The sequence below is a fragment of the Lottia gigantea genome (assembly GCF_000327385.1).
Source record: "Lottia gigantea unplaced genomic scaffold LOTGIsca_13, whole genome shotgun sequence".
NCBI classification, from domain to species: Eukaryota; Metazoa; Mollusca; class Gastropoda; family Lottiidae; genus Lottia; species Lottia gigantea.
In genome coordinates this window covers 1,968,137-1,993,796 of record NW_008707425.1, presented here as the reverse complement: position 1 = coordinate 1,993,796, position 25,660 = coordinate 1,968,137, and the positions used below count along the sequence as shown (strand labels likewise).

The following is a 25,660-nucleotide window of genomic DNA, read 5'->3' as shown; positions in this document are numbered from 1 at the left end:
TGGTATTTTAAAGGAAAAATAATTTAACGTAAAGACAATTTCAAACCAATCAAAAGATCGAGAGCTGGTAGAGGAACTGATCTACTTAAAAAGATAAATGAATGTGTAGGTGAAAATTGGTACATACCAACAGATGGTAACTGTTTTATCAAATGTGTAAATCTTGTTTTGAACAAAGATTTAGCAACTAAATTTCAAGGTTTTATCAACAGTTTTTCAAAGGCAAATAGAAAAGGAGTAATGACAGCTGCTAGAATTAAAGAATTCAATATAGACATTTATATCCCAGAGATGTATACGATCCATTAGATTGGGTTTTATATATATACAACTCACATTTCGGTCTAAGAAGAAACTTTAACTGAAACCGAAACGCGCAAAGCAATTACTTACTCATGTATTTAGTTAATTTAGAAAAACTAATAAAAGTGTTAGAGAGAAACCCTACTGACAACATTCAAGAAAATGTTTATAATGAACTCATGAATATTGTAAAATATTTGTGGGTAAAGATTGTATAGATATCAAATGTTTCAATATTTAGGCCAATGTGATAGAAAAAAGATTAACATTGATTTCTCATAATGGTAGTGGTTTTGATAACTGGATTGTACTTAAAAACGCAGTGAACATAGAGAGGCACTCTGCCTATACCTTTATCCAATCCATTCACTAGTGAAGATCTACAATGAATTTGAGAAAGATCATGGATGTAGACATTGCTAAATACACTGAAGATAATTGGGAATATTTAAGACACGAATGGAAACCATATGCAAAAAGTGATACCCTGTGTCTTGGAACTTGTTAAGTAAAATATAACAACGTTATGGAAGAAGTCGTAAAACAGAATATGTCCAATAATCTAACAGCTCCTTCATTATTTTTAAAGGGTTGGTATTATTTCTATCATTACGATAAAGAAATGATTGAAGAAGAATATTACGAAAGCACAAGAATGCCTCCGAAACATACTGAAAATCAGAATATAGAAAACGTTTACTCACATACATACCTTTAGACCTTTTTATAAGATATTTTATCAGACAATTTATTAAAGGAGGAAGAGTTTCGGCATATAGAAAATCATTTACAACATATAAGATAGCTTGCGAGGCAAGCCCTCATACGCCCACTTTCAGCTGTCAGAAATGATAAAACAGTCTTTAGTGACTTAAGTACGATTTTATTCATATTGAAGAAATTTGATTACTTTGAATTCAATTACATATATATCTATGCTGAGTAATTCCACAAAATTTTTCAAAATCAATATCAATAACCCAAATACGACAAACAATTAAATCACACAACTCTAATCAAGGGCAAAAAACAACTTTTGACGCGTTTTTAGAGTCAAGGGCAATAACTCAAAAACTGTTCATCGAAAATGCGTATTCCCCGACACTTGAAAAAGGATAATACTTCGAAAACCGGTTCGTGTCAATTGCGTTAGTTTTTGTTTTACTTGTTACAATTTTTCACATCATTTTTTTGCATTATTTATCACCTAGATATTTATTTTTGCATTGTTCATCATAACTTTCATCTTACTTTATATATCCCCAAACCCAGTTACTTTTTGCATAATTTGATCCCCACATTTCCACGCTAGCATATACAGTTTCCTCCTGTTACATCCGCTGTACATTCCCTTTCTAACCTCAAGTTATTTTCATTATGCTCCCCAACTATGCTGCTCACGCGACCACCTTTATTAAGCAATCACCTTCAATATGCGACCACAATACAATCCCCCCTACGAGTTTTCAATGTTAGTTAACTCCCTTGATTAAACATCACGTTGTTTCACATATCGGTGAGATTTATCGAGATTATCGCTAATCGGACTAAGGATTAATTTTATAGCTTGTTAATGATTAATGTCAGTCTATTATGGATATAAAAAGTTAAGCATGAGCCATTCATTTTCAAAATGTCGAAGCCTACACGTAAAGTTTTAGCATTAAATAAAAGGGTCAAGGTCATCAACTTGGCGAAAGCCGGGAAAAATGGTCGACAAATTGTCGATGAAATAGGTGTTGGTAAGACCCAAATTCAGGCAATGTTTCTCCCGATCAGAAACGTGTGAAGCGGTTCACCGGCAATGAAGAAAATATCAAATTAACTTGGGAGTTTTTTAAAGATTGTCGCGCTCGGAATGCCGTAGTAAACGAACCATTGTTAAAGGAATAACATTGTTTTTATGAGTGGTGAAAGCGCGGTTTTCTAATACATAGAATGAAATAAAGGGAATGAATGAAATTGTTTCAGTCGACTCAATTCTCTCATAAGAGACCACTTTCTTTCGTAGAGAGGGCACTCCCCTTCTCTTTTCACTTTCAGACCCGTCTTCCCCTTCCACTCTATCTGAATCTTCACCGCGTGTATCCTTATGGTAATAAAGATGAATTGAGTTTGAATGCAAACTATGAATTTGATGATTTTGATTGCCTTACTATTCAAGAAGAGAATGAAGAGTCTTTAATTACTAATGATCAATAAATTTACTTTTTTGTTTTTAAATGAAGTTGAATTACAATTTCCTTGTTTCAAAAATCAATAAACCTATTTTTAACCATCTTTGATTTCCAGAGTTATATCTTTAATCATAAGTGTCAAATATGTTGTTTGAAATAGTTTCTCTATAATTCTATATCCAATCGGTACAGTGAATGTTGGTATGCTGTAAATAATCTGACGTCTGTATTTATTGAAAAATCCACCGTTTATCAAATAAATGTGTGTTCTTAATATATATAGTTTGCCCATCACTTCTTCTCATTATGTGCCTGAGGACGACGGGGGAAACACGTCGAAACGTTGCATAAAACTTTAACCAGTGATTGTTGTTCCATAAAGCTGTGTCTATATATCAAATTACAGTGAATATTAATGACGTCAATATCATTCTCGATATTAGCCTTGTGTGGTGCTAATGTTGATTCCGTATATATTGGTTTATCAAACCCTAGTGAATTATTTTGAGATTTTTCCACATTTAAATTAACTTGACTGTTGAATGTAACTCCTTTATCCGATGATAATTTTATTGGGATATTATTTCCTACGGAAGCGTCCTGGGGCCATATTAACAGAAGAAAAAAATAATTATATTATCATTAATTTTAACTTACTATGTCTTAATTAATCCGATTGATTATTTAATTTCAACACACCTTTCTCGAATTAAATTGTATTCATTTAATTTCGACATACTTTTCTCAGAATTAAGTAAAAATCATTTATTTTCGGCATACCCTTCTCAGAATTAAATCAATCATTTATTTTCGACATACTTTTCTCGGAATTAAATAAACATCCTACATTTCATAAATTCTTACACCAAAAAAGACCTAAACCCCCTATAAATACATACACCCTATACACCCTACATTTCATACACCAAAAACAACTTCAATCAATTTCCGACATTCCATCAAAAAAAGCATATTAAAAATACCCTTATATAAAAATAACATCTGGTTTTAAATAATGGAGAAGGGAGATAACTCTTGTTTTTGGAAACACAATTTCTACTCAAATTTTAAACCTTAAAAATGGCAAATAAAATATTATATCCAATCTTTAGATTATACCATCCGATTTAAAAAGACAAAAGAGGATTATATTATCATCTCACCGACTGTTGGTTCTAAATCCCAATGGAATGATGGTGGTAGAATTACCTTCGAAATAAATTCATTATCGAATTGGTTGCTTCTTTCCGATGCTTATTTCAGATGCGATTTCAAAATTAAAGATGGAACTCAGAATCAAGTTCCACAAACTAATACAACGTAGAAAACAATTTCCCTCCATCTTTATTTAGCGAGATGGTTTTGGAAGCTGGTTCAAATCCGATAGAAACAATTAAACACTCTGGGGAATTCGACACAATGCCAAAACAGTTGTATATCCTAAAGATTTCGATTCAGTCTCAAGTTGGATACCCGATGTTGGTGATGGAAGTGTTTTAAAAGAACCGGTAAGAAATGTTGCAAATGATGCTGATTTAGATAGAGTGAGAGTTGTTGCTCGAAACACAATAGAAAGAGTAGCACGAGCAGCTAATCATGGATTTGAAAAACGAGTACTTAATATAATAATATTGTTGAGAATAATAGGTGGGGTAATTACGTAAATTGGAAATTATATCCTTTATTCGGTCTGTTGGAACATAGAAAAGTTTCCATAGGGTTACCATATAAAATTCATTCCAAAGAGAAATCAACGATGATAAGATATTCTTTGGAGAGAATGGTTCAGATGCAAAATTAGAAATAACGAATCTCCAACTTTTCATACCCGTAATAACATCATCAATTGAAGTAGAAACGAGAATATTCAACTCATTAACTAAAGATATTGAAATAGCTTTTCTTCATCGTAATACGGTAGGTAGCATGACTTTAAATGGTGAATCCACCACGTGGCCAATCACTAACACTATTAAACCAGCAAGATATTTAATGGTTGGTTTCAAGAACTTACCAGATTCTCAAACGAATAACAATAAAGTCTTTAGAGTGGCAATGAACCAAACTCAAAATCCTTTAATCTACTGTTAGAACTGTACTTAATGTTTTGAAAACAGAATCAATTCTACTCCATGTTTTTCTACATTTGTTGAAGTGCTTTAGTTTTTCTTTTAGTTCGTTTTGCTTGTCTATCATATATTGTTGTCTACTTTCGAGTTCCATTTTTAGATAATTAAATTAAGTGAACTTCTGATAAAGCTGTTTCTTGTTTAGAGGCAAATTGAATAAAAACTTTTACTGATACTAACGACATTTGTTCTTTCGAATCATTAATCTTATTCAGACGAACTGAAAATTTTGTTTTTTCAATAGAGATTGATATTCTAACATGAAACTCACGATGTCTTATTGGTAGTATCAAAAATTTTTGTCTTTGTTGACTTTTATGAATATCAATTGAGGTAAATATATCATTATTAACAAAATATAGTTTTACGTATTCAAAGTCTGTTGCTCGTAAAAACTGATAACTGCTTACATCTTCTGGATTTCTAATAATACTTACTGATGGTGGACTTTCCGTCTCCAATATCATATCAAAATGACTCAATAAAAGTTTAGCTTCTTTATTATCTGGTATGATTAACATTCTAAACGTATCTATATATTTTCCACTCGTTTTAATTTCATTTGAGTGATTAACCTTGTTGTTTTCGTCGTTAATTTCAAATTCTTTAATTTCTACATTTTTTGTACCATTGATAAACTGAAGAACTTTTTGAGTGTTATATTTATCTGAAAAGGAAAAGTTATTTCAATTATAAGTTTTCCTCGAAAAGTAAAAAATGTTATATCAAAAAGATTTTGGGGGAAAATAATACCATCTGGAACAGAATATACTCTTATATTTGCTGTAAATCCATATTTTTTATATTCATAGTCTTTTGATTTATCAATATTATCAGTAATAGAAGGATACTTCCGTCCCAAACCTCTAAATGGAAGATTGAAATAATATGATTCTTTCTTGAGATACTTTTTTTCTAATGCGACTATATTTTTATCCTGTTTTAAAACTAGGTTATTAATAGTGGTTATCTGTTGTTGAATAACATTATCATCAATGTTCTGTATTTGTTGTTGAATATAGGTTTTGATTTCGCTATCATCTATGTTTTGTATTTGTTGTTTAATATTTCTTAGTTCTTTTTGTAATTCACTGTTAAGTTTAGTTTTCAGAGCATTTAATTCCTGTTGAAACGTATCTTCATTTTCATCTGGAATGTTATCTATTAATTGTTGAATGTCTAATTTTTGTTTTGCAATCTTATCTTCTAATTTAGATATTAATGAAATTAAATTTTGTGACTCAGTCATGTTCACTACGTTGACCAATTCTTTTTGAATAAAACTTATTAATCTTTTTACCTGTTGTTTCATTAACAAAATTTTTATTATTCAGTTGACGTTTGAAGAATCTTTTCACATTACTTATTTTATCTTCTAGATGGTTTTTATTTACTTCAATTGAATTTATTTGTTCCCGTAAATATTTCTTGTGAACAGCGTCATTATCGTTTTCCGGAGATTTTAAATTAGTTAAATTAGTTGAAGAGTATCTCCGATTTGATCCACAAAGTAAGGTTTCGCTTTATTTATCCACGCTGTAGTGTTAGGTTTTTTAGTTTCTAAAGATAAAGAACCTAATCCAAACTTGTTCGCCATTTTTATTAAGTTAAATTTATTACAATTTCTTCGAACTGTTTTCCTAAACTCAACTGATATAAAACCCAAAGTGAAAGCTGACCACAAAACTTTTGTCCCGGTAATTGAATTTGAAAGGTAGAACATTTGATTGGTTGATTATTCAATTTCATTATCTCTTCAGTGGGTTCTAATCCATAAGAATCGAAAAAATATAAGTCATTTGAAGAGTCTTTGTAGAAAGCAGAATGATGAACTCCTTTTTGATCGGAAGTATGTATATTTGTTATAGCGTAAAATTTACCTTTCTTATATTTCAGATCATTTATTTCATCTCTCATGCAATAATAAAACGGTGATATATAACTCATTCGCCCATCTCATAAGTTGAAAGTTTGTGGTTGTATCGGTTCCATATTTATCGAGAAAGATATTCATTTTTAAAAGTCGGTTTTTTGAAGTTTGTTTTGATAAAACCTACCTATAATTTGTTCTTAGTCTTGATCGATTAATTCGTATGTCGGAGGTGATGTGGTGTTTACTTTATCAACGATAAATATTTCGTTTGTCCAGTATCCAACGTAACCTTTTTCGAATTTGCTTTTATATTTGAAAATACGAACTCGATCTCCGACTTTAAATTTGGGTTTGATATTTAAATTCTTTATTTCATTTTTGTAGTTATGTTGCGCGTTAATTGACTTTATAATATTTGGATTAGTCGAGGCTTGCGTTGGTGAGACACCTATAGATGAATGAATTTTGTTATTGTATTCATCTACAACCTCTGGTAATATTTTAAGCCATTTTTGAGATTTCAATTCCGTGAACTTTTTGAATAATTTATTTTTTAGAGTCCTGTTAAATCTTTCTATTACTACAGCTTTACCTTCATTATGCGTGCTGTAAATTTCAAATCTCAGAGATTTCATATTTTTGTTATAAAATTCACTTCCTTTATCTACCCACAGTTTTTCTGGATGTCGGTTAGATTGTTTCATAATCGTTTCAAAAGCGTGTTTGACTGATAATCCTGTTTTGTTTTTCAAAGGAATAACCCAAGCATATCTCGTATACAAATCTATAACTGTTAAGCAATATTTAAATCCTCTTTCGACTGGCATATGAATTAAATCGGCTGACCATATTTCATCTTTTTCAAACACTTTAACTTTTAAAAAGTTTTTAGTTTTTCTAAATTCTTTATGAATTTCATCCGCTAATCCCATGCCTAATTTCATCTTTGCAGTTTTATGATCAGAGCCCTTTGCATTCTCTCTTTGAAAGTTGGATTTGGAATATTTTCAAGTTCGATTATCATTTGTCTGTCTGCTTCATGTGTGAAGTTTATGTCCTTGTTTCTGTATAGTATGTCGTGTTTAAGCGCAGTGGCGTCAACTGTATGGAGTGGTTCTTCGCCGGGTTTGGGTTTATCGTTTTCGTCTAATCGCAGATCTAACCTGGTACCTGGACCGGTGTAATAATGACCGGGAAGTTGTTTTTCTCCGGGATATTTCGCCCATGGAAATCCAGGAAGAGAACCCAATGATTTTTGTATATCTCCTGAACCAAAATAAGTTTTTAGAGCGTGAGCGACTATCATTTTTATCCTATAACTTTAAAACCTTTTCCTTTCCTTTCTTCTAATCTCCTGTTTCGTAGATTTCTTATTAGCTCTAATTGTTTTAACTCGTTAGGTTGTTTCACTGAGTCGCTTATACTCTTTCCCGCTTGGGCGATTGAGCCGATGGCTTTAGCTTCGGTTGAAATGAGTGATTTGTTGTTTGAAACAAAGCTAGCTACTTTTGGAATTATTGTTTTACATAGAGAAAATAATAAAGAAAAGATACCGTCGCCCGAATAATCTTCAAATCTGTGTTGTTCGTGTTTTAGAATTAAACTCATCCTATTTTTAAATGAGTTAATTTAACGAAGAAATTGTGTTTCCAAAACAAGAGTTATCTCCCTTCTACTAAAAATAACATTATTTAAAACGAGGCTATTAAAAATGTTATGTTATTTTTTATATAAGGGGTATGTTTAATATGCTTTTTTTGATGGAATGAAGGAATTGATTGAAGGTGTTTTTGGTGTAAGAAATCTAGGGAGTATAGGTATAATAATTTAAGGGAGTTTAGGTTTTTTGGGAGGGAATTGATGGAATGTAGGGTGTTTAGGTGTAAGAATTTATGAAATGTAGGGTGTTTAAGTCTAAGAATTTAAGAAATGTAGGGTGTTTAGGTCTTTTTTGGGAGCTTACAGATTGGTCGCATTTTCCCCATGAAATGAAATGGAATATGACTCACTACCCACAGTCAGATATAATCGAGTGGCCTTTAGGGATTTTATTCGAGATAAACCACTCCTTGGTTGCATTCTTATGGATTTTTTAGGCAAAGTGTACAAATGTCTCTCGCGACAATCAGGTTTGGCAGACAGATAGTCATATTTTTTCTGTTGAGATAACTAGTTTTGACTAAAATCGGCAAGAATATTGTTAACCATGTTAGCAGTTTCTTTGAAAATTGGTTTCGGTAAAATGGCATAATGTTTAGGATTATTCAGTTGATTCTCTGCTTCTGAAACGTAATCCTTCCTATTCAGAATGACACAACATGAACCTTTGTCACTCTTTTTAATAACAATGCTATCGTCTTTCTCAAGTAAATTTAACGCTTCACGTTTCACTCGCTTGAGATTATGCTTTTTGTGTGTTATGGAAAGGTTCGCTGTTTGGCTATTCATACTCGCAAATGCTTTCAATATTTTAGGATGGATGGCGGCCTGAGGGGGTATCCACGTGGATTTAGGAATAAACATTGTTCTAGCACCACGTGTTGAGTGGTTTCGAAAAAAATATGTGCAGCTAAAATTTCGCTGAAATCGTTCAATGGATGGTTGGAGATAAACATTTGTGTAAATAATTACATCCTGTTCTATTACATGACCCTGAGTAATTATAATCATAGCATTTGGCATTAACAGAGCTAGCAGATGACTGTCCTAAAGGATTAAAATTCATATACAAAAGCCACAATTCTTGATCAACTACTCCCCAAGGCATAAGGGTGTTCTGAGATTTATTGAGACGAAATTGTTCGTCGTATTGTAACCAACCTAAATGATGTGAACGTTCTGCACCCAAACGAACGGAGTAAAGATACTTGATATGGCCAGCTGTACTCTCAGAATGAACCGGTGTATAAATACTCATGAACACTAGGAAAGCCTTTGTCCAACTGTTTAAGTCCCTTATCTTAAAATGTACTCTATCTTGCACAACGAGTTATACCATCAACAAAAGATATATTCGATTTGACATACCGAAGGTTCTTATTCAAAAGACTTGATAACTCAATGAATTCACGATTTTGAATTTTATCAATTATGTTTTGTGGTACAAAAGCATCCAGGTCATGCGAAATACTATCTATTTGAGATACGTCAGATATATTACCTGTAGTAGGAGTTTGATTAACAACTGGAATTGGCTGAATACTAAGGATGTCAGTAGACCAACCTAGCTCTTTAGTGACTTGTTGAACCACCTCACGCAATTGATCGAGATTTAGGTTCAACATCAACCCACCATTTGGTTGGCAAACTACCGTAGAACTTCTGCTGGTGCTTTGGTGTTAGGTTCTTTGTTACGTCGAACGACAGTATTCCCTTTAGTAGTGTAAGGTTCTGAATGTGCTGTAGATTTTGAACGTAGCTTCTGCCGTAACATTTACTTGTCGACGACATTCTGAAACTCAGGAAATAAAACATAAGAGAGATTTTACCTTTGACGACGCATTATTACTACTTTTTTGGTCTGTATCCCGCAATAGACTACATTACTAAGAAGGTAGGATGCGCTCCGGGGACGTTACTCTTGTGCTACTGTTAATTTGTTGTGGCCAGAAGATTACAAAGGTAGGATGCGCTCCGGGGGCGTAACTCTTATGCTACTGTTAATTTGTTGCGGTCGGGGTAAAGGTCAAGGACGAAATGAACATCGGTATAACACGTGGAAAGGCATCGTAGCAATCATCAGTGTAACACGTGGACAGACGGGATGAAGGTCGTAGCAATAGCCTAATTAGTGGCACACACATGAACAGACCACATGGATTACCAAAATTAATGATGTCTGTCTTTATGAGAATAAACTTATTATATGGCAAATAGGTATTGGACAAGCCTTCGACCCCTTTTCAAAATATCTTTTTCTAAAGTCTTTCATGTGGAGTCGACGTTTCATCTTTCTATGACTAAAAAGCCTGTCTACAACTAGGCCTAACAAGCATGAAATTCTGAATTTGAGACAAAAAGAAAAGAAAAAAGGGATGGGAATATGTGTCCCCGAGCACCTATACTTCTCTCAACCTTAACAAGAAAAAGGATTCCGTGAAAAAGTAAATTCTTCTTGCACAAAAAGTTCTACCAATGCTTAACTAGTGCAGAATTGAAAAGGCAATGAAATTAAGGGAGGAAACTCTCTTCGATAAAAATGAGTTTTCGGATTGAAAGCAGAAATTCCAAGATACTACACCTAGTAGAATCTAACGAATATGCATTTATCATATATTTTATCCTAGTCTAAAAGTTGCAAAACTGGGTTAATAGTAGTTTTGATGTCGACAAATGTGATATATAACTTGTCTTAAAGTGACAAAACGTTGTCCCGGTATACCGGTCTGAAGCATCTTTCCCTACTCACCGTTAGACCGGTATTCCGGGATCTGAACACGTGGCTTTGTTTACTCTTTATTAAAACAAAAGGACACGTGTCTAATTCAACCAATCAGCGATAAGTATCAAATTGCAAATGGCGGACCCCAGTAAAACATAAAAATTACCAGAAAAAAATAGTTTTTGGTGGATATTTCCGTAAAAAAAACTAACCCTTTGAATATGAAGAAATCTTTAGTGAACCGAAGCGTTTCTACTGAGGAAGTGTTGAGGTTTGTTGATTCTGGATCGGATGATGAACTAACTTTTTCAGCTGATTACCCATCCGATGACCTGACATCATCGTCTTCAGAGAACGAGGGGGTAGGGGACAGCAGTGATGGAGAAATGGATACGAGTACGAGTACTGGTGCTAATTTTGAACGGAGGAGATGTAGAAATGTTGTGAATGCTGGAGGGGATGCATCTGTTAGTATCCTGTCATCAACCCCACCCCCCTCTACAGACAAAAGGGGTATTTCGATATCAGTACTGTCACATCAAGATATCTGTAAAACTGTTCTACTGGAGATCGGGATTGCCGGTCCAGAAACACAGGCCGAACCCTGCTCATGACAGTAGCAGTAGTGATGATAGCTTCTCTGATCATGACGTTCCAGCACAAGCAGCTGTCCCAGTACAAGCAGCTGTTCCAGTACAAGCAGCCGATCCAGCACAAGCAGCTGCACCCACAGCTAAGCCACCAAGTCGGGGTCGACGACGAGTTCAACAACCCCAGGACCCTTTAGCCACAGTGTGGTCAAAAACATTTACTGCAGTTCACTCTACTTTTACTGGTGCACAGAGTGGACCGAAAAATATTCCCCAAAATATTACAGCCGACAGCTCAGCTGTAGATTTTCTTGATTTGTTTCTAGATGGTGACTTCTGGCAGCTACTTTGCTCTGAGACCAACAACCATACTAAGGAAACTACACCTGATGCATATTATGCGAAACGTTACCGAAAAATTGACATTCCAGAAATGAAAGCATTTGTTGCACTTAGATTACAGATGGAAAATGGTGTAGTAAAACCGAGGTATGAATGTTACTGGTATGGTCCCGGTAAAAACTTTCTTTCACACACACCAGGATTCAGAGATGTCATGGACCGTAATCGTATATTATCAGTCTGGACATTCCTTCATCTAGTAGATGAAACAGACCCTACACTGGACAAAACTGATAAAATATACAAAGTTAGGTCAATGCTGGAGATAATTCTTCCGAAGTTCCGTCATTACTACAGTCCAGGTCAACAACTCAGTCTTGATGAAGGCATGATTCCTGCTAAAAACCGCCTGGCGATAAAGCAATATATCAAATTAAAACCAATAAAATGGGGAATAAAGTCTTTCCTACTTTGTGATTCAGAATTTGGCTACTTACTCGAAGCTGAAATCTATACCGGTCGGAGTAATGGATTTTATCTAGACAGACTTGGATCAACTGGTAGTGGTGTGCGTCTTCTTACTAGCGGTGGCGTGTTACATAAAAATCATATTGTGTTCATGGATCGTTTCTATAATTCTGTCACATTATTTGATTACATGCAGCACACTTTGGGTGTTTTCGCTGTTGGAACTGTACTGACTAACCGAAAGTTTTTCCGGAAGCTGTGAAAAAAAATATAATTTCCAATCGTGGCAAGTCTGACTACCTTTGTCGAGAAAAATATGGTTGCTACAGTTTGGAAGGACAGGAAACCCATACACTTTCTGTCGACTTGTCATGACCCTACCATGGGCACCACTGTGAACAGGAGAAACAAAGATGGGACTTTATCAGTTGTTCCAATTCCACAGTTAGTGGCGGACTACAACCAATACATGGGTGGGTGTGATAGAAATGACCAGGTCTATATTCTAAAGCTAACTTCTTTTTAATCCAAAATCGAGACGCCATTATCGCTGGCCACGGAGATTGATGGTCAAATTTTTCATGTGGGCATGTTACAACGCTTATGTACTCGAATCATTCTATAAACCAAATTATATACCTGGAAATATATACCTGGAAAGAGTTATTACACTTTTCAACATTTTGTGGATGAGGTATGTTTCGGACTGATCGGTGACTTTCGCAGCTTAGTTCAACGACGCAAATCACGCGAACTTGAAGTTCCGCAGCGCATGCAAAATGTGGGGCTTCACTACCCCGAGAGACCCCATGAAGCTACTAGTAACAATATTTGTGCAGTATGTTCTTACAAGTACAATCAGTATAAGCGTGTGTACCCAGAGGCTGCTGCCAAGGATATGCCATTCAAGCGAACAAAAACAACATTTTGGTGCGGTTATTGTCATCGCTATTTGTGCATTCGAGAAGGCTCCACCTGCTGGCGTAACTGGCATGAGAAGATCCAATACTGGAGATAAATGAAAACCTTCTTTTGACATTACTGATGTATTTATACACAAATGGCCACAATAAAAGTCACACAAGAGGTGATATAAACATTTGGTAAATTTTGACGTTTTTCACTTGGGAGGCCGGGGATATGGTCTCGAACCCCCAGGGGTGCTCAGGGTTCAAAGGGTTAATGGTACTTTTGATATCGACAAACATAACTTATAGCTGCTTAACATTAGCTTAATAGTGCTCTTACAGGTCGAGAAATTTCGAGATACTACCCCTAGTAGAATCTAAAGAATATATTTTTCAAAATACCCATCCTAGTCTAAAAGTAGCAAAACGGTGTTATTAGTAGTTTTGTTGTGACTTATAGCTGCTTAAAGTTAACCTTATGGGGGTGTTTCAGGTCGAGTATTCGGATTAAAAGTAGAAATTCCGAGATACTATACCTAGTAGAATCTAAAGAATATTTATTTATCTTAATATTTATCCTAGTCTAAAAGTGGCAAAACAGTAATATGGTTGGTTTTGAAGTTTTTTTCCTTTGTCGTGATGTATTAATATTTGGTCTGTAGGCATGATGCTTAGGCTTGTGTAATCGCGGAAAAGAATAAGTCGGGGGTTTGTGAAGATCAACCTACCTTGTGATTGCTTGATAAAAGGATAATATACATTTTCCATTGCTTCTCTTGATTTGTTGAAGTTAAATTACACCTATATCCAGTTATTTATTGAAAATTTACGTTCGCTGCCGTGGATTGGTTGCGTCGCGAGGATGATTCAAAGAGTTCAAGTTTCTTATTGTCTGTTGGCTATCGTTTGCGGACTTGATCTTAGTTATTGTCTGCAAACCTTATTGTCTGCCCAGTTGGTCTCGACCATTGGAATGGACCTGCAGGTCACGTGACTAACTGAGCAGTGGGAAAAGGACAAGCTTATAGGATATGATTTTTAGATTAAAATGCACACTTATAGGCAATGGCATTTTATTTGACAGTGATAAACATTAAAAGATACATCTTATACATAACATTACATATAAAATATAAAGTTTACCGATTTATCATGCCTGCTATCTACACAAATCCAATCTTCTAGCTTATATCTCGACATGCCATGTTGCCTTATGACTGGATAAACGCGACAAATAGAAAAGAGACTAAAACCTGATCAGTAATCTTTTAATTTCTATTTCTTTTATTTCTATTTTATCATTATAATTTATTCGGATTATTTGACTTTGATTGTAAAAAGTGACTTGTGTAGTCTGGAATATTTCCAAGAAAATTATACACCACAGGCATTCGTTTCAAACAATATAAATCGCATTTTTTATAACTTAAACTAAACAATCAACTTTATACTTTTTGCTCTCACATTCACAACCAGAAAAATCAAAAAATAATTAGTATGAGTTATCGCCCTTGTCCTTGAAAACGCGTTCAATTTTTAGCCCTTAAACACTCTAGAAGGCACAATTCTTAGTGGATTTTGACTAAACTTGGTATGAGTGTTTGTTATAACCATGGATGAACCGTATCGAAAATCAGCAGAATTGAACAATATGTAGTATTTGGCCCGTGTTCAAGTTTTAGCCTGTTAACACTCTGGATGGCCCAAGTCTTGACAGACTAAACTTGCTAATATCATGTAGCATCGCCATATAAAGTTGATTATTTCATACTAGTAATTGTTACTGTACTGCCAAATATTTCTATTTGAAATCAAAGCTGCCAGTAGGCGTATATTACCTTGCCTGACAAACTATCTTATAGCTTTTATTTATCACATTTTCTTTATTTGTTGATTCGCCTGCAATGAGCTATTAAAACTTAGCAGACGGAAGTGAAGATAGCCAAAATTACTAGTAGTTACTAATGTATAAAGGATGTCTTTCAAATCAATTTGGTAGTTTATCTGGTCAGGGTGAAACTTTGTCGCCTCTACTTTTCCTAATATTCATCAATGATCTTCATGACTTCATTTGCAGAAATGATCCCGGCCTTGTTAAGATTGGTAATAACTTAGTATATCTGTTGCTTTTTGCGAACACAGCAACTGCCCTTCAAGTATTGTATTGTGCCACCTGGAATCTTGAAATCAATGTGAACAAATCCAAAGTAATCGTATTTCATAGCGGACGTTTAATTAACAATTATACATTCAGTATCAATTCCGTTAGTCTTGAAATAGTTACTGAATATATTTATCTAGGTTTATTGTTTTTCCAAAATGGAAGTATGTTCGTGCTTCTCAGAGTAGAAAGGCCCTTGGCCCTTTGCTGAAATCCATCCACTTAAGTATTTCTATCAAATGTCTTCTGTTTTAATCATTGGTAGTTTCTGTGTTGTCATATGCCAGCGAAGTGTGGGGTTCTTTGGATGGTAAACCTTTGGAATATATTCAAAATGATTTTATACGTTATATTTTAAATTTAGGTAATTCCACTCCATTAGTTGCTGTTTTAGGTGAACTCGGAATTTTTCCTTTATATATACAGCGTTAGGTCCATATTGTTAAATTCTGGAATAAGGTTGTTTGCTCAAATAATTTTCTTATTTCTGGTATATACGAGATTTTGTGCAATTTTGCTAATGGCAAACACAACTGGGTCACTGATAGAAGATTACTTCTCAACGAAAGTGGATTTTCATTTTTATTAGATGAACCACACTCCCTAAACGAATGTGAATTAAGAAAACGCGTAGAGGACCAATACACTCAGTTATGGTATTCTCAACTCAATATATCTAGTAAACTGAGATTTTATAAAAAAAAATATTAAGACCAATTTCGAACTTGAATCTTACTTGAATTCAAAATTAGACAATAAATTTAAATTTTATATTTGTAAATTTCGCATTGGAAACCTAAAACTACAAATTGAAATAGGTAGATATAATAAAACCCCGAGAGATAAAAGATTATGTTATGCTGTAATTCTATTTATGTAGAAGATGGATTTCACTTTCTCCTGTGTTGTCCTCAATATATTGGATTACGTCGCAAGTACTTTCACCATCGATTTTGGTCATTCCAATCATTGCAAAAAATGAATGAATTAATGAATCTGCAGTCCCACTCTGAACTTCTAAGCCTAGGTATATTCATTTTTGATGCTGTAAAGCTTAGAGGTTCAGCGTTGGAATGATCAGTAATCTTTGAATTTCTATTTCTTTTATTTCATTCTATTTTATCATTTAAATTTATTCGAATTATTAAACTTTGATTGTAAATAAGTTGCTTTTTTGTTCTGGTTCTTTGTATGACATATTTTGGGCTATAGCAATTATTTGCTTTGCTAAATAAAACAATACCAATAATGGTAACCAAGGCAGATATTGCGTAGATTACACACTCAATAAAAAGTAAGCGTTTATTTTGAGCATAGTCTGTTTCTGTCTTGAATTAGGAAACAGTGTCCTTTAAAGAGGCTTCAATGGGGGCTTTAACAGGACGATTCTATGCCATCTGCTCTTTGTTTCAGATAGAAAACGGCTGTCTAAAAAGAGGTCAAGAATTAACATAGACAGAATGAAACGATCGATGTCAATGGAACCATTGCTGGAACATACATCAAAACATGAAGAGAAAGACAATGACAACATGGAATCAAGTAGATCACTTACTGAGTTAAAAAACAAGTCACCATTTAATGAAAACGATCGTTTAAAATCAAGGAGTGAAGCTCACATTGAAGATAACCATTATCTAGGTGAAGTTAGACAAAAAGTAGATGAAGGTTTAGGTGAATCATTTGACGGAATGACTGATAATGTAACTGACGATGGTCAATATCAAGAGGACATATTTAGACGAGTTACTTTTATGTGAGATAAGGTGAACGTGAATGGGTTTTATTGCAAATTACAATTTTTATGATCAAAGTTGAATACTTACAATATCAAAACTAAATGAATAAATCTTTCATAGTTTTCATAGCAAGTCAAAGACAAAGACAATAAAACCATTCGTTCGTCCTCATTTTCACCTAAACATCCTTGAATTATTGATGTATTGGTAGCTATTTTTACAAAATAATCGAGATGACACCTGCATGGTTTCTTTTTTTCGAAAACTAACAATTGTCAGTTCCGAACATTAACGTCGGCAATAAAGTCAAAATCTTATCGAATGATACGATACTCAATATGGTCTTTGATTGACCAACATAGCAAAAAGCAAGCGAAGAAGCGACTTGTAATTTATGTATTCTAAATGAGAACTAGTATGTTATATATAGACACAATACGCACTCCAAAAATATATTAATTCCACTGAAATTCTGAAATACCATTATTAAAATTTTAATTACATCCTATGAGGATATAGCTTCGAAAAATACCACCAAACTATTTGTAATATCATATGCTTATACCCATACATTTTCTTGATCCTTTTAAGTGTAGATAAATCTCCACTCTTTGTGATACACCCCCGCTTATTGTAATACACCTACACTTTTGTGAATTATGTGTCGTGGAGTCTGAAAAGTGTTTATTGGTGGGATCAAATAAAAACAACAAGCCATACCAAAATTATTTTCTGTTCTTCGAGTTATCTTGGGAGGAAATGGAACTAATTGTTTTGCAAAAGACTATTTTGTTTTGCAAATGTCACTTTTAAAAATTTCCTTATAAAACTCATGAAACTAAATTAGTGAATATAATTTGACGCACTTTATTCTAACCGTAAATGACTTTTTTAATTTTATTTTTAATTTAAGGCTCTAATTTTGATCTGATTTTGGTCGGACTTCTTCAGTTAACTGCTTTGAACTGAGTTCTTCAGGTTAGCAATTCAAGAGTTTTCGAATTTGGACTTTTGTCACTGACTTTTTGAACTTAATTTGAGTTTTTTCTAACTTTTCGATCGAACTGAAAATTTACAGGTAGATATTTTGATTGCGAACTAAATTCAATTTTCATAAGTTCGATATCACTTGCGGTTTTGACGTTATTCGTTTTTTAACTTAAAATTTCAACTTCCGGAATTTTGAAGATATTTTAGCTCGAATTGCCCATGCAAAGATATAATACTAAAGAAATCCTACCCGAGGTAAACAGGTCAGCCGTCATATTGATATGAATAACATTTGTAAAACGAGGTCTAAAGGGGTAATCGTTGTGTTTGATGTTGATGTCTATGTTATCTTAAATCGATTGCAAACACTTGAAGGAGATTTTTGAATTTCGATTTTGCTTATTTTTACTGTAATTAAGGCCCGTATCTGGTGACCTTGACCTTTGATGAACTTTTGACCTGAACTTAAGTTGTTGCTTCTGACGAGATCAATCAGATGATATCTTCACATTTACTGTGCAATGTGAACTTCCGAATTTACAGCCGTTTGAAAATCGCAATTTTGTCACGTGACCTATTTTACATATGACAAAATTTCTCTTGTATCCGTAATGCACTTTATTTCTTCCTTCCATCTATTACACTAGATATTTTGATCAAAATTGCGCTTTTATAATTTGCAAAATTTATGCCGACTGTGCGTAATTTGACATTCGCCGTAAAGTCTCTTGCCACTAAGGTGAAACTATGAATATCTCATGATCTAATATTTTTAGACGCTTGAAATTTTGAACATAACATAATATTGTACACATAAACACGGACATACAACTTTATTGGGCTGGGAATGGTACATCCGGGCTAGATTTACATTTGCCTAAAACATTTACAATTTATCATAACTCGCAAAGTATGAATTTGTCACCCAAAATATTTTGCAGGAAAATAGGTCACTACTTTGGCCAATACGAGACAAAGAAAAATCTGTTTGACCTTTTTACTTTTTAAAAAAAACAATAGGTTTTACAATTGACTAAATTTTCTTTTTTGACGTTTAACATGGATGGCCGTCTATAATTTCTATTCATACTTTGGTCTTTGATTTCCGACATCTACTTCTGGTCTTGCAGGCTTCCGTAAACAGCAATTTTCAAAACTTTAAACGCTCATATCTCGTAACCTTGACCTTCGGTGACTATCTGACCTGAACAAATCTATCACATGGTTCCTTCATTTTTCTTGTACTATGTTTACATCCGTTTTTATAACAATTTGAAAATTGCGAATAGGACAATTACTGCAGCCAAGTGCCAAGAATTTTCTTACATGGTTGGAACATGAAAATCTATTTTAAAAAATTCTGAATATTGAAGTAAACGATCCAATTCCGAACAAAAAAACATTTCTTAAAAAGTATGTTCTGACTTAAAAAATTTCATTTTTGAACTTTAACATAAATGACCTTGACCTTTGCATGGTCCAAGGTCATTGATATAGGATTACCATTCATACTTTGATCTTTGATGTCCGACATTTATTTCCGGTTTTACAGGTGTCCGAAAACAGTAATTACCGGAACTTGTTTGGTTCATATCTCTTTTGATTGATCTTAGTTGACCATTAGACTAGAACAAAGGATTTTTCGATGAACGGTTTTTTGAGTTATTGCCCTTGACTTAAGAAAAACGCGTCAACATTTGTTTGTGAACACTATAGAGACTACATTTTTCAATTGATTTCAATGAAATTTGGTGTGAATATTTATAGTGATGAGATCTTGACGATTTTTCGATGAACTGTTTTTGAGTTATTGCCCTTGATGTATTTGGGATATTGATATTTTTAAAAAATTTTGTGCTATTACTCAGCATAAATAACTGGCATATCATTCAAACTAACAGGGGGTAATCTGGCAACACTGAACAAGGCATGACGGGATTTTATCGTACTCTCGCCAGTTAAAACAAATCATCAGTGAAATTTGACAATGTGCTTCTCCTATCATCTCCGAATCAAAGTTACCAACGCATAGATCTATATACTATATAATACAAATATCATAGCTTACGATGGCTGCTAATGCAGAGCAGAGAGGAGAGGTATGTCAAATTATCTACTGAGAAGTAATGGTACAGAAAACTTGGACATGGAGAAAAACCAAAATGGCGCAGGTGAAAAAAGCGTCCTTGACAACAATACTACACCGAAGCCAAACTCAAAGACGAAGACAACCAAAGCAACAGGTATTGGTAATCAAACTCCTAAAACAAGATTTAATGAGGGGAAAAATCCTAATAATGACTCTGCAAAGGATCAGCCATCAAGCACAACACCCACAGTAACTTTGGAAAGTGTTATGGAGCTTCTTATGAATAGCAGAATAGAAAAACGCATCGACGGACTAGAAGAAAACATAACGGAGCCCCTAAGGCGCAATTGTAAACATATTTATTTTAAATTATTATTTCGTTAAAACAACGAAATACCCTATGTTTATTTCGTTAAAACGAAATAATTATTTCGTTTAAACGAAATAGACGAAAAAATTAATTCGTTTAAACGAAATAATTAATTCGTTTAAACGAAATAATTATTTCGTTTAAACGAAATAGACGAAAAAATTAATTCGTTTTAACGAAATAATTAATTCGTTTAAACGAAATAATAATAAAAAGTTTTTAAAATTGCGCTTAAGGGGCTCCGTAAAAACATGAAAGACTCTGAACTACATTCACGACTAGAAATAGCAGAGGAGAAGATCACCACTATAAAAACAGAAATTGTAAAGTCACTTGACTTGAGGAACTGAAAACTCAGCTGAAGACAACCATGGAAGTCACACAAAATCTCCAAGCAAAGATCGACAAACTGGAAAATGATGCAAGATATGGTGAATACCATAGCCGAAAGTACAATTTACTTATATATTGAGTTTCACAGGAAAAAGGAGAAAACGTATTAAAGGTGATCAATAATTATCTCTTTTTCAACCTGCAGCTAAACAAAACTGTTATTGAGACTCTCACTATAGCAAATGCACATAGAATCCCCTACCATCCAAAACTTATCACGCTCATAGTGAATTTTGTGAAAATGTCTGACAAGACCTCTGTGTTACAGGTCAGCTACTGTGTATCTAAGTCCCCAAATGACAAAACAAGTGTCCGTACTGATCTTCCTAGAGAGCTTAAAAAACAGATCAATATTATCTATGAGATAAGGGAAAAAACTATTACCAAACTCGTATTAACGAATCTTTTAAGGGTGTATGGTTAGCAGTCAGAAAAGATAAAGAAGATAGATGGAAAAAGATAGAAGCAGAAATTTGAATGGAAAAATCAATATACCGGGTATATATTTAGTTAAAAGACTTTTCAAAGGAAAATAAGGCAGCCATCTTAAAATGTTTCTTTGGGTTATTGTTCCTTACAATCTGCCTTTTAAGCTTATGATTGTAACTCCTTGCCTGTTTTGAATAATAACAAAACAAAAACTGACAAAAACTGGTGTAAGTTATGCAAACAATTTTCAATAGTCAAAAGAGATTATCCTGTCTGTTCAAACTTGGATTGGTACCATATTTGCATTTTGATGTATAAATGTAATGCAAACAATTTTCAATATTCAAAAGAGATTATCTTGTCTGTTAAAACTTGGATTGGTACAATATTTACATTTTGCAGCCATAATATTGATAAAAACTGATGTAATGTAAGTTATAACATTATATACATTTACATGTATGCTATGAGGCTACATTAGGAAAAGATTGCTAAAAAAAACATTTTGATTGACGATTGCTTCAAATTTTATGTTTGGACTTTTTTTTTATCCTAAAGGTCTTTATAAATCTTATAATATCAGAAATCATAAACATTAATTTATAAATAATAATTTGTTAAACATGATTTGTATTCCGGATTCATCACACTTTAAATGCTTTATATTTGATGTAAAGTCATGTGATCTGGAATTGGATGGGAGAAGCATATTGTCAACCAAAATTAAAATTTAGAAAATGTATATTTGTAAATAGGAAGAACATGTTATAAAGGAAAATTGTTAATACTAATCAAAGCCTAGCAAATTAAGGCTAATTCATAAGTAGTTCTCAAACAATTGCCAAACAGTCAGAATGAGCACATTGTCAAAAAGTAACCTGAAACTATTATTGGGTTAAATGTTTAATTTTTTATTAATTTTGTCTTATTGTCTTGTAGGTTTGTGTATGTGAAAGTTTCATTTCCATTGAAGACATTCTTTTTGGAAAAAACAGTGGAAATTTTGAACTGGTTAATATATTATTAGTTGTTAAAGAATTAATATACAAAAACCATATGAACAAATCTAAGCCCTGCTTTCCTAGATGTATTGTAGAAGTAAAGAGGTACATTGAGATGAACGATGAAAAAATAAGGTTAATAATATGTGAAATTCTCTCTACAGATGAATTACAACATATTCTTTATAAGTCTTTAAAATTAAAAATAATCCTCAAAGATTAGTATACTCCCGCTTTTGTCGGTATTTCCATATTTATGATGATTTGATTAATTTGTGAATGAGTGAGTGAATGAGAAGCGTGTAATTAATTGTATATACATGTGTTATTCATATTGTAAGGTATTCAGTCAGGGCCCCAACCCGGGCAGTACCAATTTTTTGTTCTGGGCAATAAAATGATAATTCAAACTAATAAAATTACTTTAATATGAGAAAATTTGTACTTTAGTCACTAAAGACAGTTTAATCGTTTCTAACACCTCAAAATCTCAATATGAATTTTAAAGCTTTCGCCGCTGCATCACGTCGGATACACACTGCAAATACTGAGACGCCACCGCTAGGCCAAACTGTAGTTAACTTGAGCCGCAAAATTCTCACACCCCTTCAGCATTCAATCTTAGACCGTAGACTTAAGTTTATTCCCACACCAAAGATAGCTAACTTGAATTATCTCCGACCATCCATTGAACGATTTCAACGAAATCTTAGCTGCACATATTTTTTTCGAAACCACCCCCCACGTGGTGCTAGAACAATGTTTTTTCCTAAATCCACGTGGACACCCCCTCAGGCCGCCATCCATCCTGAAATATTGAAAGCATTTGCGAGTATGAATAGCCAAACAGTGAACACACGAAAAGCCTAATCTCACACGAGTGGAACGTGAAGCGTTAAACTTACTTAAGAAAGACGATAGCATTGTTATTAAAAAGAGTGACAAAGGTTCATGTTGTGTCGTTACGTTTCGTTTCAGAAGCAGAGAATCAACTGAATAATCCTTAACATTGCCATTTTACCGAAACCAATTTTCACAGAAACTGCTAACATGATTAATAATATTCTTGCCGATTTAGTCAAAACTAGTTATCTCAAACAGAAACAATATGACTATCTGTCTGCCAAACCTGATTGTCGCGAGAGACATTTGTACACTTTGCCTAAAATCCATAAAAATTCAACCAAGGAGTGGTTTATCTCCAAATAAAATCCCTAAAGGCCGCCCGATTATATCTGACTGTGGTAGTGTCAGAATACATTGATCATTTCTTACTACCTCTAGCATGCCAACATCGCGCCTACCTTAAAGACACAACCGATTTTGTCAATGAAATAAAAAAATCTTTGAGTTCCCTCTAATGCTATTTTAATTTCTATCGACGTTTCTTCTATGTATACCAATATCGATAACACTACTGGTTTAATGGCAGTTCGTAAAGCTTTTGATAGAAACCCAGATCCAAACAGACCCGACGATGCAATTCTACAACAACACTAACTTTTGTGTTAGTTGAATTGGGAATTCTTTGAAATTCTCAACAACCACCATCCTTCTATCAAACTAACCGCAAACGTGAGTGACAAAAGCATAGACTTTCTCGATACCACAGTCTTTAAGGGAGATTCCATAGCAGAAACAAATAAACTGGATATTAAAGTGTATTTCAAAGAAACTGATACTCATCAACTCTTGCACAAGAGCTCCTTTCACCCAAAACATACCTTTTCTGGTATAATTAAGTCACAAGTTTTACGATTTCATCGAATTTGTACAAGATCTTCTGATTTCAACCAAGCTTGTACGATTGTTTTCTCAAAACTGAAAGAGCGTGGGTACTCTAAACGATTTTTACGAAACATAAAAAATTCCACCTTAGCACAGATAGCAGCTAAAAACAGACTTTATGCCGAAGTACCTCCAGGTTTAAGAAGTGCTCCATGTTTGTCCAGTAGATGCAAAACATGTCCCTTTATATCAGAAACTCATTATTTTGTAAGCAACTCTACGAATAAAAGGTACCCGATCCAGGAACATCTAACATGTGAACATTCGAATGTAATATATTTAATTTCATGCAAGAAATGCCCCAAACAATATGTAGGAGAAACTAAGAATAATTTACGAACTCGCTTTAATGCTCATAGGTCAGACATCAAATTAAAGAAAGACAAGCCTGTTTCTAATCATTTCAACCTCGACGACCATTCAATAGACGATCTCACCCTAATCCCAATTGAGCGTATAGAAATTGACTTGCCCGAAGATGAAACTACCAAATTCCGTCAATCTAGGGAGGCCCATTGGATTGAGACATTGAATACAGCAAGACCTATAGGACTAAATATTCATCATAATGTAGGCATAGCACCCTTTGTTGTCCCGTTTAATACAACCAGCAATCGAGCAAGCAAGATAGTTCATGCCCACTATAAGAGCCTTCAAGAGAAATTCCCCCATGTCTATAAGCCGAAAATGATAGTTGCATATTCAAAAAAAAAGAACTTAAATGATAATATTGTTCATAGTAAACTAAAAACAATCAGTACATTACAGATACTATACTTCTCGCCCATTGGGCGAGTTATTTTTTCTAATTTCAGATCAGAATAAGAACAGAAGAAAACCCAATATCAAGACCCTTAATCCTAATTTCTAAATAAAGTGTCTGCTCCACCCTAGGCCTGTACATTTGGGAGAATCAAACCCTCCCTTCCCCGAAAACCAAAATTACCAAAGGGCATTTCACCAATTGTTGATCATGATGGGTTATTGTTTAATGGATATAGAATAAAATTTAAAAATGTTTACCCTTTATTCGAAATCGACACAAAAAACTTTATATTTACAACAACAGAAGGATTATTAGATTTAATGAATGGCAGGCATTTTAAGATTGCCAAACGCAAGGATTTAGAACAATAATTAAAATTTCTGAATATGATAAGGACTAAGCGCAAAACAAAAATATTGGATGACGTTGATGTACATATAAAAAAACTTATTGCTCATGAATATGAAGTTGATGAAGATGATGAAGTTGATGATGAAGATGAGGAATCAGATGATTATGAATCACAGAACAAATAGACGAATTGGAAGAGGAGATAGCTACTGGACAAGGTATGACGTTTTTATCCGACAACAACGAAGAATTGCTTAATAGATTACGAGTAATATTAGAGGCAATGAAAGAAGGTCATCGATCGCACACAATATAATGAAGTGAATTGTATATTAAAAAGACTCCTAAAGAAAGGTATCATAGATAAAAATGATTATAAAAGCGTGATTAAAAATGTCAAATAAAGAACAAC

The 25,660-nt window shown here is 33.7% G+C and overlaps 4 protein-coding genes across 4 annotated transcripts; 3 read left to right on the top strand and 1 right to left on the bottom strand.

Moving 5' to 3' along the window:
* Window positions 1-1,936: 1,936 nt before the first annotated feature.
* Window positions 1,937-4,144, top strand: LOTGIDRAFT_157189 (hypothetical protein; the record flags this gene model as incomplete). The annotated part of the gene is made up of 2 exons (XM_009048958.1): window positions 1,937-2,045; window positions 3,939-4,144. 2 exons carry the CDS (start codon window positions 1,937-1,939, stop codon window positions 4,142-4,144), a joined length of 315 nt encoding a protein of 104 aa, XP_009047206.1.
* A 569-nt stretch (window positions 4,145-4,713) lies between these two features.
* Window positions 4,714-5,858, bottom strand: LOTGIDRAFT_157188 (hypothetical protein; the record flags this gene model as incomplete). Its single annotated transcript, XM_009048957.1, has 2 exons — window positions 4,714-5,276; window positions 5,363-5,858. The coding sequence occupies 2 exons, from the start codon at window positions 5,856-5,858 to the stop codon at window positions 4,714-4,716; spliced, it is 1,059 nt and encodes a 352-aa protein (XP_009047205.1).
* Window positions 5,859-11,084: 5,226 nt separating this feature from the next.
* On the top strand, window positions 11,085-17,092 carry LOTGIDRAFT_157187 (hypothetical protein; the record flags this gene model as incomplete). The annotated part of the gene is made up of 3 exons (XM_009048956.1): window positions 11,085-11,330; window positions 11,368-11,968; window positions 16,746-17,092. 3 exons carry the CDS (start codon window positions 11,085-11,087, stop codon window positions 17,090-17,092), a joined length of 1,194 nt encoding a protein of 397 aa, XP_009047204.1.
* A 3,038-nt stretch (window positions 17,093-20,130) lies between these two features.
* Window positions 20,131-25,433, top strand: LOTGIDRAFT_157186 (hypothetical protein; the record flags this gene model as incomplete). Its single annotated transcript, XM_009048955.1, has 3 exons — window positions 20,131-20,160; window positions 22,282-22,448; window positions 25,292-25,433. 3 exons carry the CDS (start codon window positions 20,131-20,133, stop codon window positions 25,431-25,433), a joined length of 339 nt encoding a protein of 112 aa, XP_009047203.1.
* Window positions 25,434-25,660: the final 227 nt, after the last annotated feature.